Genomic DNA, 15,595 nt, shown 5'->3' on the forward strand with positions numbered 1-15,595 from the left:
TTAGCGAGCTTTCACACAGATTAGTTTTAAGTAAAAAGCTAACAACCAATGTTTGATATGATATGCACACATAAGTCACCAGCGAAAAACTCAATGACATATTAGACTTTGTTGCAGGTCAGAGCCGAGAGACTATTTCGCTTTAGGCACTTAATAGGAGACTTTCCAACGCTAGGTGGCAGCAGACATACCGGGTAAATTTCCATTGTTTACGTAGTTCTGAACATGCGCATAATTCTGAGAACAATGGATTTACCCGGTAAGTCTGCTGCCCTCTATCGTCCCAGAAAGTCTCCCATTGGACATTCCCAACATTATTGTCCAATGTTTTATAATTTGTAAAATCATTTATAATTAGTAAAATCAACCATGCAAAAATAAACCAAGGGACCCCACCCCTGTACTACAATATTAAATGTAGTTGATCTTCACCTGAAGTTTTTCTTGAAGTACCCCCTCTGTTGGCAGCATATCGACCAACCAGGCAGATTGTGTTGTTAAATTGTTAGACGCGCCAGGTATACATTTTATCGTTCTACAAAATATTGTGAGGGTATTTATCATGGTCAGTATGCGTTCACCCAAGGCTGTGATTACACTCGGTAATGGAGTGTCTGTTCGTAAACTTCCATGCTGTATTTGCATCACAAGGACCCATGGCTCATGTGGGAACTTCAATTTTTATTTAGGCATTTGTCAATCGGTCAAAAATATCCTGTTGAGTCTCATTGATACTAATAAGACAATTGATGAAATGCAGATTTTACAGAATGAACTGACGGTTAAGATCACACTTGAAGGAATAAATTACACGTACCCCCCCCCCCCCCCAAAAAAAAAAAATAACAAAAAAAAATAACAAAAACACAGAGAAAAAAACTATCTCAGTTTAAGATGTAAGGACTATAAGGAAAGATAAAACAGGGCAATCAAAAACAATAAATTTTGCATATAAATAATTTTAGAAATACAGTATTTGAAATAAGAGCACCGAGCAAAGCTCAGCAAAACAGGTTACCAGCTAACATTCCATAAAGTTGACATTGTTGCGATTGGTGCCCCACTCATTTTTTGCTTTGGAAAGAAATTTGTTCAGCAGTATTTTCTGCTTTATGAAATCGGGCTCTGGGGCCGATTTCACAAAGCAATAAAATTCATCGCAAGACAAATTTTCAGTATCACCACAGTGATTTGTATTGTGACATCACACTTTACTAAGCAACTGCGATTGATTTGAAGTTCAGATCAATTTGAGATCTTTGTGAAATCGGCCCCTGGACTTGCATGATCATTGTAATATGCTACTCAGATCTTCAATGACAAACATCTTACAGCAGCTGTGAAATATCTGACATTTGCCAGACCACATGTGTTACTTGCATTGAAACATGGAGCTATAAAATAGCTCCATGATTGAAACGACTGAACGCAAAATGTAAATTTATATAAGAAACCACAATACTGTACCACCCTATTGAAGTGATTGGTTGTGCCCAATTAAATTAGTGTTAGAAACCCTATGGGTTTTCCCTCCGCTAAATAAACCTTCCCCAAATTCATGTCCAATCAGACTCCGAGGTATGAGTGTGTGTGTGTGACTGGGAGTTGGGTGCACACTGTACTGTCAATGTTGCTTTATGCCTTAGCCATACAACAAAGGATCTTTAGAGGATCAGTGGACGGACATAGTGGGATAAGATGGTGAAGTTGATGGTGAATGTTCCTCCTTGCGTCATTAATGTGTCAACTAAAGCTTGTACTTTTGTATTATCACATTTTTAAAAGTTTGGAGACAGACTCTCTGAAGTGCCATTGTTGTTGCCATACCAACTCTACTGGTTCAGTTCAGTCCTTGACTGGGTGTCTGTGGTGAAAGCCAGCTCTTTATTTGGTGTCGTGTGTGGGGGAATCCATGGGTGCTGAGTAAACATGTTCAAACCCTACGCGAATGTGTCAGTTTTCACACACACTTGTGGATACAGAGGACAGCGCTCCATGGCTCACCAAATTCTAATATCTGGATTCCATAATTGTATTTTCTCATTGGGAAGCGTGCAGAGTTAAAAGGATAACGCCGCTGTAGAAAAGCCAGCAGTGTGCAGGAGCTGCATTCTACACTAGTAATGACCGTGACATGAATTTAGTGGTGTATCCGACTTCTATAGGGTTCCTATTCAGTGATTCAGTGATTTGATACAGGTGTATGATCCGCATGGCTGTCGTACAGGAAGGACAAAAGGAAATGCACCTCTGGTTTATCCTTTATGATTGCAACTTGAAGTAGAGCGTCATAACATTTTGTCAAAGCGCTTGGAATTTTTTTATTGTGGAGATTTTCAACATCCATTACCTGCGGTGAAATAAAACATGTTCTTTTTTGTTCATCTCTTGAATGAAGTTTTGGGGAACTGTTGTTGAAAAGTCACACCTCTGTACATCTGGATGACAATGGGCAGGAAGTGCATTGGATTGTACAGAGAACTGTGAGGTCATTTAATGCTGGTAATATGCCACCAGTGGACTTGCAATAGACACAGTGAAGTTGAGTTTTAAAATCAAGGAAGAGCATTTCTGGAACTTGTATTTACATGTATACTTGGATTTAAAGAAGACAAGATGTTGGCTGTACACCATCCAGTTCAGGTATTGTAAATATACTCATTTTTTTAATAACAGACATTATTTTTCTTCTATATTAGTCTGTTTTCTGATTTTTGTTTGCCCTTGAAAAATCTTTTTAAAATGTGTTTAACACCATGTGCACATGATGTATTTCAGCCCTTGCTGTACTCGACCCCTACTTTTTTTCAGGAACCAAATATGCTTGTTAATTGAAAATGAAATAAAGAGTTTTTAATTTATTTCAACTGACATGGAGGTTCTATTTCTACCCCCATGAACTGAGTAATTTATTGACACCTTCAGACTGCCATTACAACTGTTTGCTGAATATTATTATCCAGCTCTCCTGAGTTATTTTCATGTTTAATCAGTTTCCTCTTGTAGCCCCTTTAATACCTAGAGTGGTTTTTATACTTGTTTGTGGCGAACTTGCATACAAACATTTCAATAAATAGAAATGCTTGAAATAAAACTACATTGGTGGTGGATGACAACAGATTAGACAGATAATTGCTGCATGAACCAATTTCTTCTTCCATGATGTTCCTGTACCTCTTTAGTCTTCAATTGCAGTTCACCAGTAAGCTGCTGTCACTTGTCAGTATATTTCTTAGATGATGGCCAAACCAGTCATCCTTGCAACCCTTGACCCTTCAGTATAAGATGACCTTACTCCTTCATCCTGTTCATTGACATCTTATCAGGGTCGGTTTAGTCAAGAATTGTGAGACTCTGACAATCACTCCTTTATATACATTCCAAATAACTTAAATTATTCTCTCACTTACAAATCTGTGAAAGTTTTGACTCAATTGCTCATCTAAAGTTGCAAGAGAATAATGAACACAGAAAATACACCCTTTTTGCACATATTTGTTGCTTTCAGATGCATAATAAATAGCTTCAGCCCAAACGTATTTAAATATTTGAGTGAGAAATTCCCTCTTTCTCAAAAAATATGTTACTTCAGAGGGAGCCATTTCTCACATTGTTTTTATCAGCTTTCCATTGCTCATTACAAAATAAGTTTTTGTGCAAACAATTATTTTGAGAAATTACTAGTAGTAATTACCGACTTAGGAATACTGCAATTTCAATCATTGATCCTTTTCAATTTTCGTTGGAAAGTTATTAATCTTACATGACTTGGATCATGCAAGAAGCCACTTCACCTCATGACCAACAAATTAGGGTGACGGAAATTGTCATTTATTACTCGTAATTTCTTACTTTATTTCAGAGAAACAGATCCCTGGGTAAAACCAATTACCCCTGGCTCACTTTTCCAATTACTTATCCTCTAATTCAAATTGATGGTATAATTAAAAACTTCCATACCACAAGATGAATTGGATAAGGTTAGTGGAATCCGTACAAATACATTACCTCTGATTCAATTTAAAAAGTTCAGTTTAAAGATCTTAATTCACTTTTATAAGGTTTACAAACATAAAGAGACTGAGTGTTACTGTAACCATGAGTATATATTAATAAGATGACACATTTATAGATTGGATAAAATAGCCCTAACAGGTCTGAAGTATTCAATTTTTCAATTCAAGAATACATTTATTGCCATACTCTCATAAAAGAACAACGACTGTTACATGTATTACGGAGCAAAGCAAACATATCATTAAGTAACAGTAAACATAAATAAACAAATAGAGTAAGGGGCGTTTTGGTAAGCATGAGCTTGTAAACAACTGACAGACAGACAGACAGACAAGAAAACAAGACAACCAGACAGACAGACAAAAAGACAGATGAAAAGATGTATGACACTACGTACATGTAATGTTTCATTATGTGCAAAAAAATCTAATATTGTAGAAAAAAGTACTGCTAAGAATGAGATCTTTTTTTTCCAGGCCACTCCATTATTTTTCTGTATAATTTTGTTGCACCATTTCTAAAAAGGGTGTACTTTTGAATTCAGTTTGTATTATTTAGTCCTATTATAATACTTTCTTGATTGACAGCAAATCTACAACTGTTTTGGTTGGGTTTTGTTTTAATGATTTTTGCATAATATTTCGAATGATTTCCAACAGGTTTTTTGTTTTTAACTTGTTTTTTTGCAAATTTCCTGCGCAAATGAAAACCAGCTGTCGATTGCACCAGATTTGTCCTAACTTAGGATTAATCTTAAGACTTAGGACGAGTTAATTTCCGTATCCATAGACGCTAGGACGCATTAAACCCATTCTTACTCGAGATAGGATTAATCCAAGCATTTTGTGAAATCGGCTGCAGAGATATCGACCTCCGATTTACAGAGGTCGTGCTAATTCCACTCCAACTGCCAGTTTCTCATACAACTGTACAAGGTTCTCATGGGTTCATTACAGTTCAGTAAAATACCACACTACTCCCCCTGGAGAGATCATTACTAACATTGTACAGTGACTCACAGAGTCCAGACCCATGGCCCTCTACATGATCTATAAATAAACATCTGCTTAGGGACTGATTTATCATTTCAAATCCAAGACTGTTTCTCTTAGTCTTGGAATTGTTACATCAACAGTTCTGTAAGTTGTTTGTTTGTCTTTTTTTTTTTTTTTTTTTTGAAGGTTTACTTGTTTGTTGATCATAACTTTTGAAGGGGCACTAAGGCCAAGGCCTTTGTGTTCTCTTTGAAGTTCCAGGCCTGAGTTGAGTGGATAATGCACAATTACATGTATGTAAGATGAAATATTTAAGTTTAACACACACACAATAATGAAATCATACTCTGACAACAAACTGTATACAAATCATATTAATTACTTATTTTATCCTGTTTGTATGTAGAAATATACTCATTTGCTCAAGGGGAATGGACTGTACATGAAATTACATGTACTCCACTCGCCAGAAATGATTACTGGACAGAAGCAGTTCTTTAGTTATCTCATCAATTAATTCACAGTACACAAATTTATTTCCTGGACGATGTAATAACAGCTTTCATGTCACTACTCAGATTAAACCTTACAATTTTGTGACAAGTTTTGTTTTGTATCAATATTGTATGGTTCCTTTAATGAATTTTGTTGAAGGAATATTGACGCTTTCTCCCTTGGGGCTAACAGCGTTCTCTCACCTCATCTCTCCATCTTTCCCCCGTCTCTTTTCCCCGTCTCTTTCCGTCTCAGACTGCTCCAGAGCATTGTCCTCATTCTTCTCATTTTGCCTCAACTCAACAAAAACTGACTTTGCTCTTTGTGCCATACTAGTGCTCTTGGCTAAACATCTGTCCAAACCAAATTCAGCGTGTTAGAAAGTTAAAGGGGATCTGTTATCAAACTGCTCTTTGCCCTCAGAAACAGTCTGGATTTAAAGGGTTTGGGTTCCTTTTTTGCACAACACAAAACACAATCTCCACAGGTTTACATTAAATTTACATGGTTTGAAGATGATTATGGTAGAAAGCTTCCTTTTAAATATTATTTGAAGAGGTGCTGTAGTTTTTGAGAAATGAGTATAACAAATTCACAAAAATAATTTTTGTCTTGGGGAAACAAATTATTTTAGTGATTTACGTGACTCTCCTGAAACATTGCTCTGTGATTTTCACATTTTGTTTCCGCAAAAACTTGATGACCAATTAAGCTTAAACTTCTACAGGTAAATAAAATTACAAACCATCTTCATTAACAGTTAGGGATTCATGTTGTGGCCCAAAACGATCAAAACCCTGTAAAGAGAGAATGCATCCTTTGTAATTAACCTGAGTTTAAAAATGATCCCGTAATTTCGTAAAAGCTATCTTGTATGAAAGATAGTACTTCAGGTCCAAAAATTCCTGAGAATTACTCCTGCCAGACATCTGGCTTTGAGAAAAAAATGTAGAATCTGAAGGGAATTAGCAAGCGATGATCTATTTCCACTTTGACTACGTACATGTACGTACATGTGAATAGTTAAGAATTAAAAAACCTGTGAGGCAAACAAGGTTGTACGTATGTATGATTCATGTTGACGTTAAATTGAAAAAAGCTTGCAGTCACCGGGACCCACTTGTCATAACCTGGCTTTCCTTAGGTTGATTTTATTCCTCAACATGAAGTACAACTGCCTCTGGCTACAGTGAAATCTCGGTCGGTTGTCTAGTTGGTAAGACACTGCTCTAGAATGGCAAAGGTCGTAGGTTTGAATCCCACCCAAGTAACATGCCTGGGATCTGTTTTCACAGAGCTCAAGAAAGTACTGAGTATACATTACTAACACACAGGTGTAAGGGGAAAGTACTGAGTATACAGTGCTAACACACATCAGTGTAAGGGGAAAGTACTGAGTATACAGTGCTAACAAACATCAGTGTTAAAACCACAATTAATATTCTTTATCCCCGATGCAAATTTCCATCTATTATATGAAGTAAAACGCTTTTATTTTTAAAATAAATAAATAAAGGGATTTGGGAAAATTATAACCAAAGTATGAACATACATGTAGACAAGATATTTCAGAAATTCAGCATTAAAAGATGGAAAAAATACAAAAATAACAGAATATAAGGTAAGCATGGACTATACAGTTAATTACTTTTTAGTGGCAGTACTTTTTAGATATTATACTGGGCTATACAGTGTATTGAACCACCTTCCATTAACGATATAACTTTTTTCTACCAAGGTGCTTGTAAAATAATGTACATTACCATAAAAATATACTCTATAATTTAATTTCATTTGAAATGCCACCTTTTAACATAGCATTAGCAAAATAGACCCCAAATTAAAGGTCAGCTGTGTCAATTACGTTCCCAACGTACTTTTTACTGGTTGTGTTTTTCTTTCCTTGGACATTGGCCTGTACTCTACAGGATGCTACATTCATGACCGCTCTTGTTTTATGTACATTGGCATTTCAAACCTCTTTATTTGTAAATGAGAACTTCTGATGTGCTTTGAGGCAGTGTACTGAGCTGCAATTTCAGGAATTTAACAGGGAAATTGTGTGGGTGGGCCATGGTGTTGTTAATTTTTGTTTTCAATTCCAACAAAATTCTAACAAAATTTACAACATTTTTTTCCCTCTTTGCAGAATCGTTTAAAGGCAGTGGACACTATTGGTAATTACTCAAAATAATTATGAGCATAAAACCTCACTTGGTAATGAGTAACGGGGAGAGGTTGATAGTATAAAACATTGTGAGAAACTGCTCCCTCTGAAGTGACGTAGTTTTTGAGAAAGATGTAATTTTCCATGATTTTGATTTCGAGACCTCAAGTTTAGTATTTGAGGTCTCAAAATCAACCATCTAAACGCACACAACTTCGTGTAACAAGGGTGTTTTTCCTTTCATTTTTATCTCGCAACTTCGACGACCGATTGAGCTCAATTTTTCAGAGGTTTGTTATTTTATGCATATGTTGGGATACACCAAGTGAGAAGACTGGTCTTTGACAATCACCAATAGTGTTCAGTGTCTTTAAATAAGATTTTATTAGCATCATTTCCTGTTGCAATCTCAGGGGAATTGTAGGAACATACATTACACATTCATTCAATTTGATTTTAATTTTAAAAAGATACAAGTGTTTCGGTTTGTTTTTTCTTCAACTTCTGCTAAAGAATGTTGGATTTTACAAATATTTTTGTTTTTATGAATGCAGTGTTGAATTTTTACACTGGACCACAGGCTAGTGGCACGTGATTTTAGTTAGCAAACTCAGGATGGGAGAAGTGCGTTTTTCCCCCCTCTTTTTCAATTGAGTAACATCTTGAACAGAAATTAATTATGTTAAAGTTGTCACTTTGAGTACTATTAATTCAATTGTGTTGTTATTAATACCAATAACACACTATATGATAAATCTTCTCTTAAATGCCTTAGTGCTTGTTCAAATAAAATACTACGTGTCAGGAAGTTTTTCTCAGGTCCAGTACACATTTTGATCCGGGAGAATTTTTATCCCAAAATGTGCATTTTAGTTATAACAAAGTTTATTATTGAAGTTGATTCTTTGAATCTGAAACCCACTAATGACGGAGAGCCTTTATCCCTCTGACTCAAAGGGTCCATTCGTACATTCCAGCACTAAAATGTTCAATAAGTAATGAGAGATTTATTCTCTTGTAGTTTCATTTTCCGTCAACACCCTCAAGATGGCTTTGAACTAAAATCTTTTGTTTAGGTTTTGTTCATCAAGGATTTCTCACCGATACGCTCAATGACCATAATTTGACATCAGTTTTCTTGTGTTTCAATAAGTAACCATGGCTACTAAATTGAAATTTGATTCATTTCTTCATTTTTTTTGTCAGAGTGCCTTAACACAATTGTGCAGCAACCTTGAACTGTATTCATTTTTCAACCATCCTTTGAAAGAAAGTAGAACCAGGTTGTGAACCATGGTTCCACAGTACAGTAAACTGCATGCCTAAGGGATTATTCACACAGTGTGATTTAAAGGGAGCTTTGTGGTGGTATTCAGTAATATAATTTTAGGCTGCACAGTAGCCCATGGTGTGTGAAGTGCAAGCATACAGTGCACACCACAAACCGGCTGCCACAATCCATTAGTCAACATTGTCAACTTCGTCACTGGATTAACTGTGTTATGCTTGAATCTCCCAGCATTCTGGTCTTCCTATAATCGCGTTTGACGCCACCAACTGGGATTGATCTGGCAGCCGATTGGCGAGAAAGAAAAGACACATGCTAGTTGACCCAGCGTGCCACCGACCACCGCTCCGACTTTGAGTCTCCTCACTTCGTTGTGTTTTTGATAGAGTCCTTAGTAACAGCATCCTTGCTATGACCTTTTCCACTCTGCCATCCTCTTTCGCATAGTGATGGAGCTTTAGATCTAACCATCTGTGGTCATAATACTACTGAGGAGGAGGTTTATCACACATGTACATAACAGGGAACGATTTCATTTCATCCAGCAAATTTGCATAGCCAAATATCCAGAATAAACTTGTGTTGTGCACACTGACTGCTTACTATGAAGTAGCAATCTGTGATTCTTGAGTAGCAACTGATACATTTTGTGTAGCATTTTGCTCTGCTATACAAGGAAAATCGTTCACTGCTCAAAATATTATTGGTCGGCTTCTAGATTGGTTTGGTGTTATCAACAACGCATGTGTGATCCTAATCCAGCCGCTGTATCATTTGGAGAATGGATACCGCAATAGGGGCTAGAGGGAATCGTGGTATTGACTGTTGAATTATCATGGCAATAGATGCATTGACCCGGTGTGGAGAGTTAATCTGGGAGTAGCTGGCAGGCACAAGTTCATCAAAGTGGCAGCCTCACATTGTGTTAATCTACAACTCAGTATAAGATAAGTGCTCGCCCAGTCCTGGTCAAGCAATTTACACCGTGGATTCCACAGTTCTACTTGTCAACATCTCCAGTTTGCAAAAGCGTATTTGCACCAAACTTGACAGCTCTGCTGAATAAAATGTACAATGAGTTATTGTACCGAACAACAATGAACATTGAAGGCAGAACTGGTTGAAAAACAGTTGTGTGGGAACTTCACACTTTGGGAAGAACGATGAATTGGGGAAGTAAAATCATCAAAACTCAGGAAGTCAGTTTTTGGCGTCATCAGGAGTACACCATATTTCGTAGAATCCCTTTCTCCCCTAGTTACAAGAGCATCCACAGCGAGTCTGCATTTTTCTGATAACCTACTAAACTAAATTTCACCTGAAAACCATTTGAACACTTTTCCCTCCCAAATGTGTCTTTCTCAATCAGGTGTTACTGCTGTTAAGAGAAGTGGTAATGTCTTTGGGTGTACGTTAGTTAATACTACTATATACAGCGTTCGTTCATAGGAGATTGGAGCTTACAGATATCCTGTTATGAGGTGAACACCCCTTGATGTATGTGGCTCATTGGACTGAACTCTTTTATCATCTGCTGATTTGAAGGATTCAGACCGAGATACTCGTTTTTAATTCATGGATGATCACATGAAGAGAGTCAGAGTACTTAAAAAGGTTAGACAAGAATAGCTGAAACAATTAATCCGTTTCTACAAATGAAGGAGAAGTTTCAAGAGTTTGTGAACACACACACCGGTCATCATCTGTAAATGATAGTCTGCTATTGGCATCGGGAAGACTGCTCCGGTCAGTTAATATTTCAATGCTTGCAAGATATGCCCCAGGTCAATCTATTTCCAGAACTGGCTTGCAAGTAAACTACCTCTGCAAGGTCTGCTCATGATTTAAAATTCAGAAAGGCAGAACTTTAATTTCATCAAAGCTGAATATCTCATCATCTGTGTTGGCGCAACTGGGCACTTTACTTATTGCTTTTACCGTCATTTACTTTGCTACAGTCGAGGGAGAGAGGGAGTTATTTTCCCTCTGTGATCGTCAGTATAATTTCTCAGTGCGGCTAGAATGTTGAAACTGCATCATCCTTGACTGTCTTGATTGGAATTGATATTAGGCATACAGAGTGCACTTTTCTTGGGAGTTTATCTTCACACTGTTCACCGTTCCAGCCCCTGATAAGCAAAGGCCATCACCATCTTACCATCTGCTTCATCTGGTGATCATGCAAGCTGAGACCTTGTCCAGGGAACTTCCACCAGAATGCAGGTCTGAAGTTCATACAATTTGTTTTCGTTTATCACGCATGCTCTACCTAAGTCATCTGAAGTATTTTCTTATTGCTATTCCATGCATTTCTTCACTCTTTATGTATTTGTAACCTTCCAAAAATGTGTCATGTTTCTGAAGTCGTGTTTCCATTGGACTTTTTTGTTGTTTCAAAGTGCTGCGACGTCTCTGTAGAGGACACAGTTAAATCCAATGGGTATGCATGGTAAACTGACCTACCAGTCAACTTACTGTGTGACCATGATGTAAAAAAAAAAAATAGGCCAAAAGAGATCGCTGAAGACTTCCGCACAGCCATGGTAAACTGACAGGGCAGCAAATTAGTCCAATGGGAACAGCTCTGCTCTACTAAACCTTCCCTAACCATGCTGTAAAGCGAAATTCAAACATTGTGGAATTCCAGGTGGGAACGCACGGTAGAATAACACCAAAGCCAGTCGCAGTAACTTTCCGCGTTGCCTTGGGGAAAAAAAGTCCAATTGGGAACACGGTTTTACTATCAAAATTTTCCATCAGAAGTTTTTGTCTTCCAGACAATCTTTACTTTCCTTCTCCTCCTTTTCCCCTCCCTGCGGATGTTGTCCACACTTTTATCTCGTACAAGCAGGTTTCAGTCAAGTATAGACTGAGAGTTTAAAAATAGTGCTTAAAAAGGGTCTGGGTACTTTTTGCACAGTGTCTACAGATTTACCATAAAAATTACATGGTTTGAAAATGAAAGCTTCCTTTAAAATATTACTTGCTGAGGTGCTGTAGTTTTTGAGAAATTAGTAATTAACAATTTCACAAAAATTTTCGTCTCAGTTTTAGCATGCAAAAAGTATATAACCAGTTATGGAGAGACAAAAATGATTTTGTGTGTCTTCTTTTACTCATTTCTCAAAAGAATACATCACCTCAGCAAGTAATATTTTAAAGGAAGACTTCTACCATTATTATCTTCAAACTGTGTAAGTTTAATGTAAATGTGTAGACATTGTGCAAAAAGTACCTAAACCCTTTAACAGGGATAGGAGAAACCATGGAGAAACAAACCCTGATGTGATTATGGATTATTTATTGACCAGCTCAGGATTCTCTGATAATTGAATTAGTTCAAGTTGGTAAGGTCAGTGCCTGTTTATATTTAGAACTCCACTGGGGCTTCTTTATATGGGCATGGTGATTGTAGTTAAGGCTTAATTTATGACGGTCTGTAAGGACACTATTAAATTAGGTTATTTTTTATTTACAGATGTACATGGTATGTATGTAGGCCTACCCCGTACCTAGCCCTTCCAGTGTTTGCCCTTTAAATTTATTAATGAACAGCCAGCAGGACCCGTGCTTGTCATTTCACTGGTCCACTAGTTTATTCACCAGTGCTTGTCGTTTCACTGGTCCACTAGTTTATTCACCAGTGCATATTTTATAGCAATTATGGATTCATTTAACAATAGCCAACCAGACCACAGGGAAATAATTTTGACTAGTCCTTGTGTGTTTTAAAGGATTTGGGTACTTTTTGTAGTTACAACAAAACACAATGTCCACAGATTTACATTAAACTTACACCGTTTGAAGATAATGAAAGTAGAAAGCGTACCTTGAAATATATTAGTTGCTGGGGTGCTGTAGTTTGTAAGAAATGAGTAAAACAATGTCATGAAAATACGTTTTGACATGCCTAAATAATTTTTGTCTCATGATCACCGAGACGAAAATTATTTTCATGACATTGTTTTACTTATTTCTCAAATACTACAGCACCTCAGCAAATTATATTTTCAGGGAAGCTTTCTATTATCATTATCTTCAAACTGTGAAAGTTTGATGTAAATCTGTGGACATTGTGTTTTTGTCCTACAAAAAGTACATAGACCCTTTAACTGACATTTGGCCAGCGATCCACTGTTACTGGTGAACCCTGTATTCATAGGACAGTAATGGAAGGAGGTGGTGGCTCACCCCCTGCTTTCTGCCCCTGATTTCTGCCCCTGATTGAAATGACAGCCTGTTTCCTTCATTCATTTATTCCAACAAAAGAAAAATAACTCAAAAAACCAAGTCAATTTTATTTATAAGGATTGAGTGGTTTGCCAATTTGTACTCTCCATTTCCCGTCAAAGGTTCCAATGACATATATATCAATGGTATTTTTTTTATTTTTTTTTATTTTGCATCCCTTGCAACTTTTTGAAAAGCATGTTGTTTTGATTTGTCCACACTTTCATTTATAATGGTTTATTTTTTGATCCTGTTTCACTAAAAACATCAAGAAATATCCTTAAATGATCAAAGAAGTGTTTGTTTGTTTGTTTTTATTTGACAATCTCCACAGAATTCTTAAAAATACAGCAAGTGGACAAAAACACAAGTTAAATACAGGCAAGAATCATAAAAGACAGTGGAATCTGATGAATTGTCAAGGATATCACAAAAAAAACTAAAAAGCTTATTTCCATCGTGGTCCTCTGTATAAAAATACATGATTAATGATTAATGGTAATTAAAAAAAGCGCATCTTAACTTACATAAAATCAAATGGCATTAATAAAATCATTGACACCAATCACTGCTAGAGTTAGGCCTAATGTAATTGATTTGTAAGCATTATAGTCAATCACTAATGTCTGCAGAGCAACCCTGTTAGGGTTACAATCAATGACATTTACTGTGAATCTATCCTACTTATCTATTAGTCAATAAACTGCAGGGCCATTTGCTATTCTTGTCACCCAAGTGTTACTGCCAGACAATAGCTCTGTCACTGAGTTTTGACAAAAGGGCATATAAAAGGCACGCAGGATGGGATTATATAATACACTCATTGGGGGCACAATTGGGACTTGACTGTTGGAGGTATAATGTGATGTGTAGTGTCAAGTCATACTGCTGGGATTGTGTTCTAGATTGTGCAGTTGAAAGGTTGCTGGATTTCACTTTAGTTTCATCTGGATTTGTGATTGCACTTGGATTCCTTTCTCTGTGATGGATTATGTTGATATATTATATGGAAATCATTTGGCTACAAGTCTGCAACTTTATCCAGAGCCTGGAACATTGAGGAAGGAATTTAGTTGTGTTTAAGCATTGGGACATTTGACCATGGAGGGCGGTGATGGAGTGATGGTTTGACCTGTGGTTTTAATAGTTTACCTCTTCATTCATACATCTAATAAACATCCCAGACACCACAGGCTACTGGACCATCATGCTGGTGTTTTGAAGGAATTTATGTGTACTTTGGCTGAAGTGAAACCATACATCTGTAGGCCTACAGTGTGTGTTGTGAGTTGTTAGCTCCATGCATGTTCTCACCATTATCACCTAAGAGCAAGGACTTGCTCTACATGTATGTTCTCATGTTTATGAAGCTAAAGTTCACACAGGTGGCATAGGTGCTGTAACTTTTGAAGCAGGTACTTTGATCTGGTGAGATTTGAGGATTGATACAATGGTAAGAATACACACAACAACAGATCTTTATTGTTTTTTATGCCCCGCCGTTTTATTTTGTTGCGATTTAAATCAAGTGTTTGCGATTAAACTTTTGTACTTTAAATCACATATCTTTAGAGTATTTTGTTCGGTATAAGTTAGTTAGTGGTGCTTGTGCTAAAGGTTTGTGAATGTGTTGTGTGTGCTAGTTGCAATAATCGTAACCCTCCTCCCGACTAAGAAGAGAAGGGAGGGTTACGGTTATCGCAAATGGCATGTGTGTGCCAGCTAGTTATCTGGTCCTTGCTCACTGCCTATACATAAAGTACAATTGTGATTATTCTTGCCCTGACTAGAAATAACAGTAATGGATGCTTAGACCCCGGTCCTACTACTTGCCGTCAACTCGCCGACTTGCTGTCAACTCGCCGTCAAATCATTTTCGTGCCGTCAACTCATTAAATTTACTTAAACAAATTTATAAATGGGGCACGGAAGTGTTAAGTCTGGGCTAAACTACATATTTATCATGGTTTTCGGTACAAATTCATTCACAAAAACGACTTTGTGTTGATAAAAAAAGTACCAACCATTGACATCTTGGGCCAAGATTAATCCATATGAAAAAGCAAGATGGCGGCCGACGGTTTTGCTGCTTCGAGAAAAAAATTTCACAAGAAAAAAACTCAATTTTTATTCCGAAATATGACCTAAAACTTACGCAAATTCTCTTTTAGCTGATACGTCACCGTTCTATGCTTCTTTTGTGGATTTTAAATGTATATTGGAGGAGTTGAAGGCGAGTTGACGGCACAAGTGAGTTGACGGCGAGTTGACGGCAAGTAGTAGGACCCTTAGCCCTAGCTGTGTACCAACACCTCACTTTCTATCCATCACTCTTGCATTAATAAAAGCCTAACAGTTCTATGAGACTCCATCATCATCCCCTACTATATTAAAAGATCTCAA

At 37.0% G+C, this 15,595-nt stretch overlaps 1 protein-coding gene across 3 annotated transcripts in view; it reads left to right on the forward strand.

The window, feature by feature from the left end:
* The first annotated feature begins 2,057 nt into the window (after positions 1 to 2,057).
* Positions 2,058 to 15,595, forward strand: part of LOC117293911 (restin homolog) — a 55,989-nt gene continuing 42,451 nt past the window's right edge. The window contains exon 1 of one of the 3 annotated variants that reach the window (XM_033776392.1): positions 2,058 to 2,643. In XM_033776392.1, coding sequence (XP_033632283.1) covers positions 2,617 to 2,643 — 27 coding nt within the window. In that variant the 5' untranslated portion in view covers positions 2,058 to 2,616. Of the gene's footprint in view, positions 2,644 to 10,771; positions 11,186 to 14,377; positions 14,646 to 15,595 lie in introns of those variants that run through there. The other 2 variants (XM_033776394.1, XM_033776395.1) reach the window with 2 other exon arrangements.

Source organism: Asterias rubens, chromosome 8 (assembly GCF_902459465.1).
Source record: "Asterias rubens chromosome 8, eAstRub1.3, whole genome shotgun sequence".
Taxonomy (NCBI): domain Eukaryota; kingdom Metazoa; phylum Echinodermata; class Asteroidea; order Forcipulatida; family Asteriidae; genus Asterias; species Asterias rubens.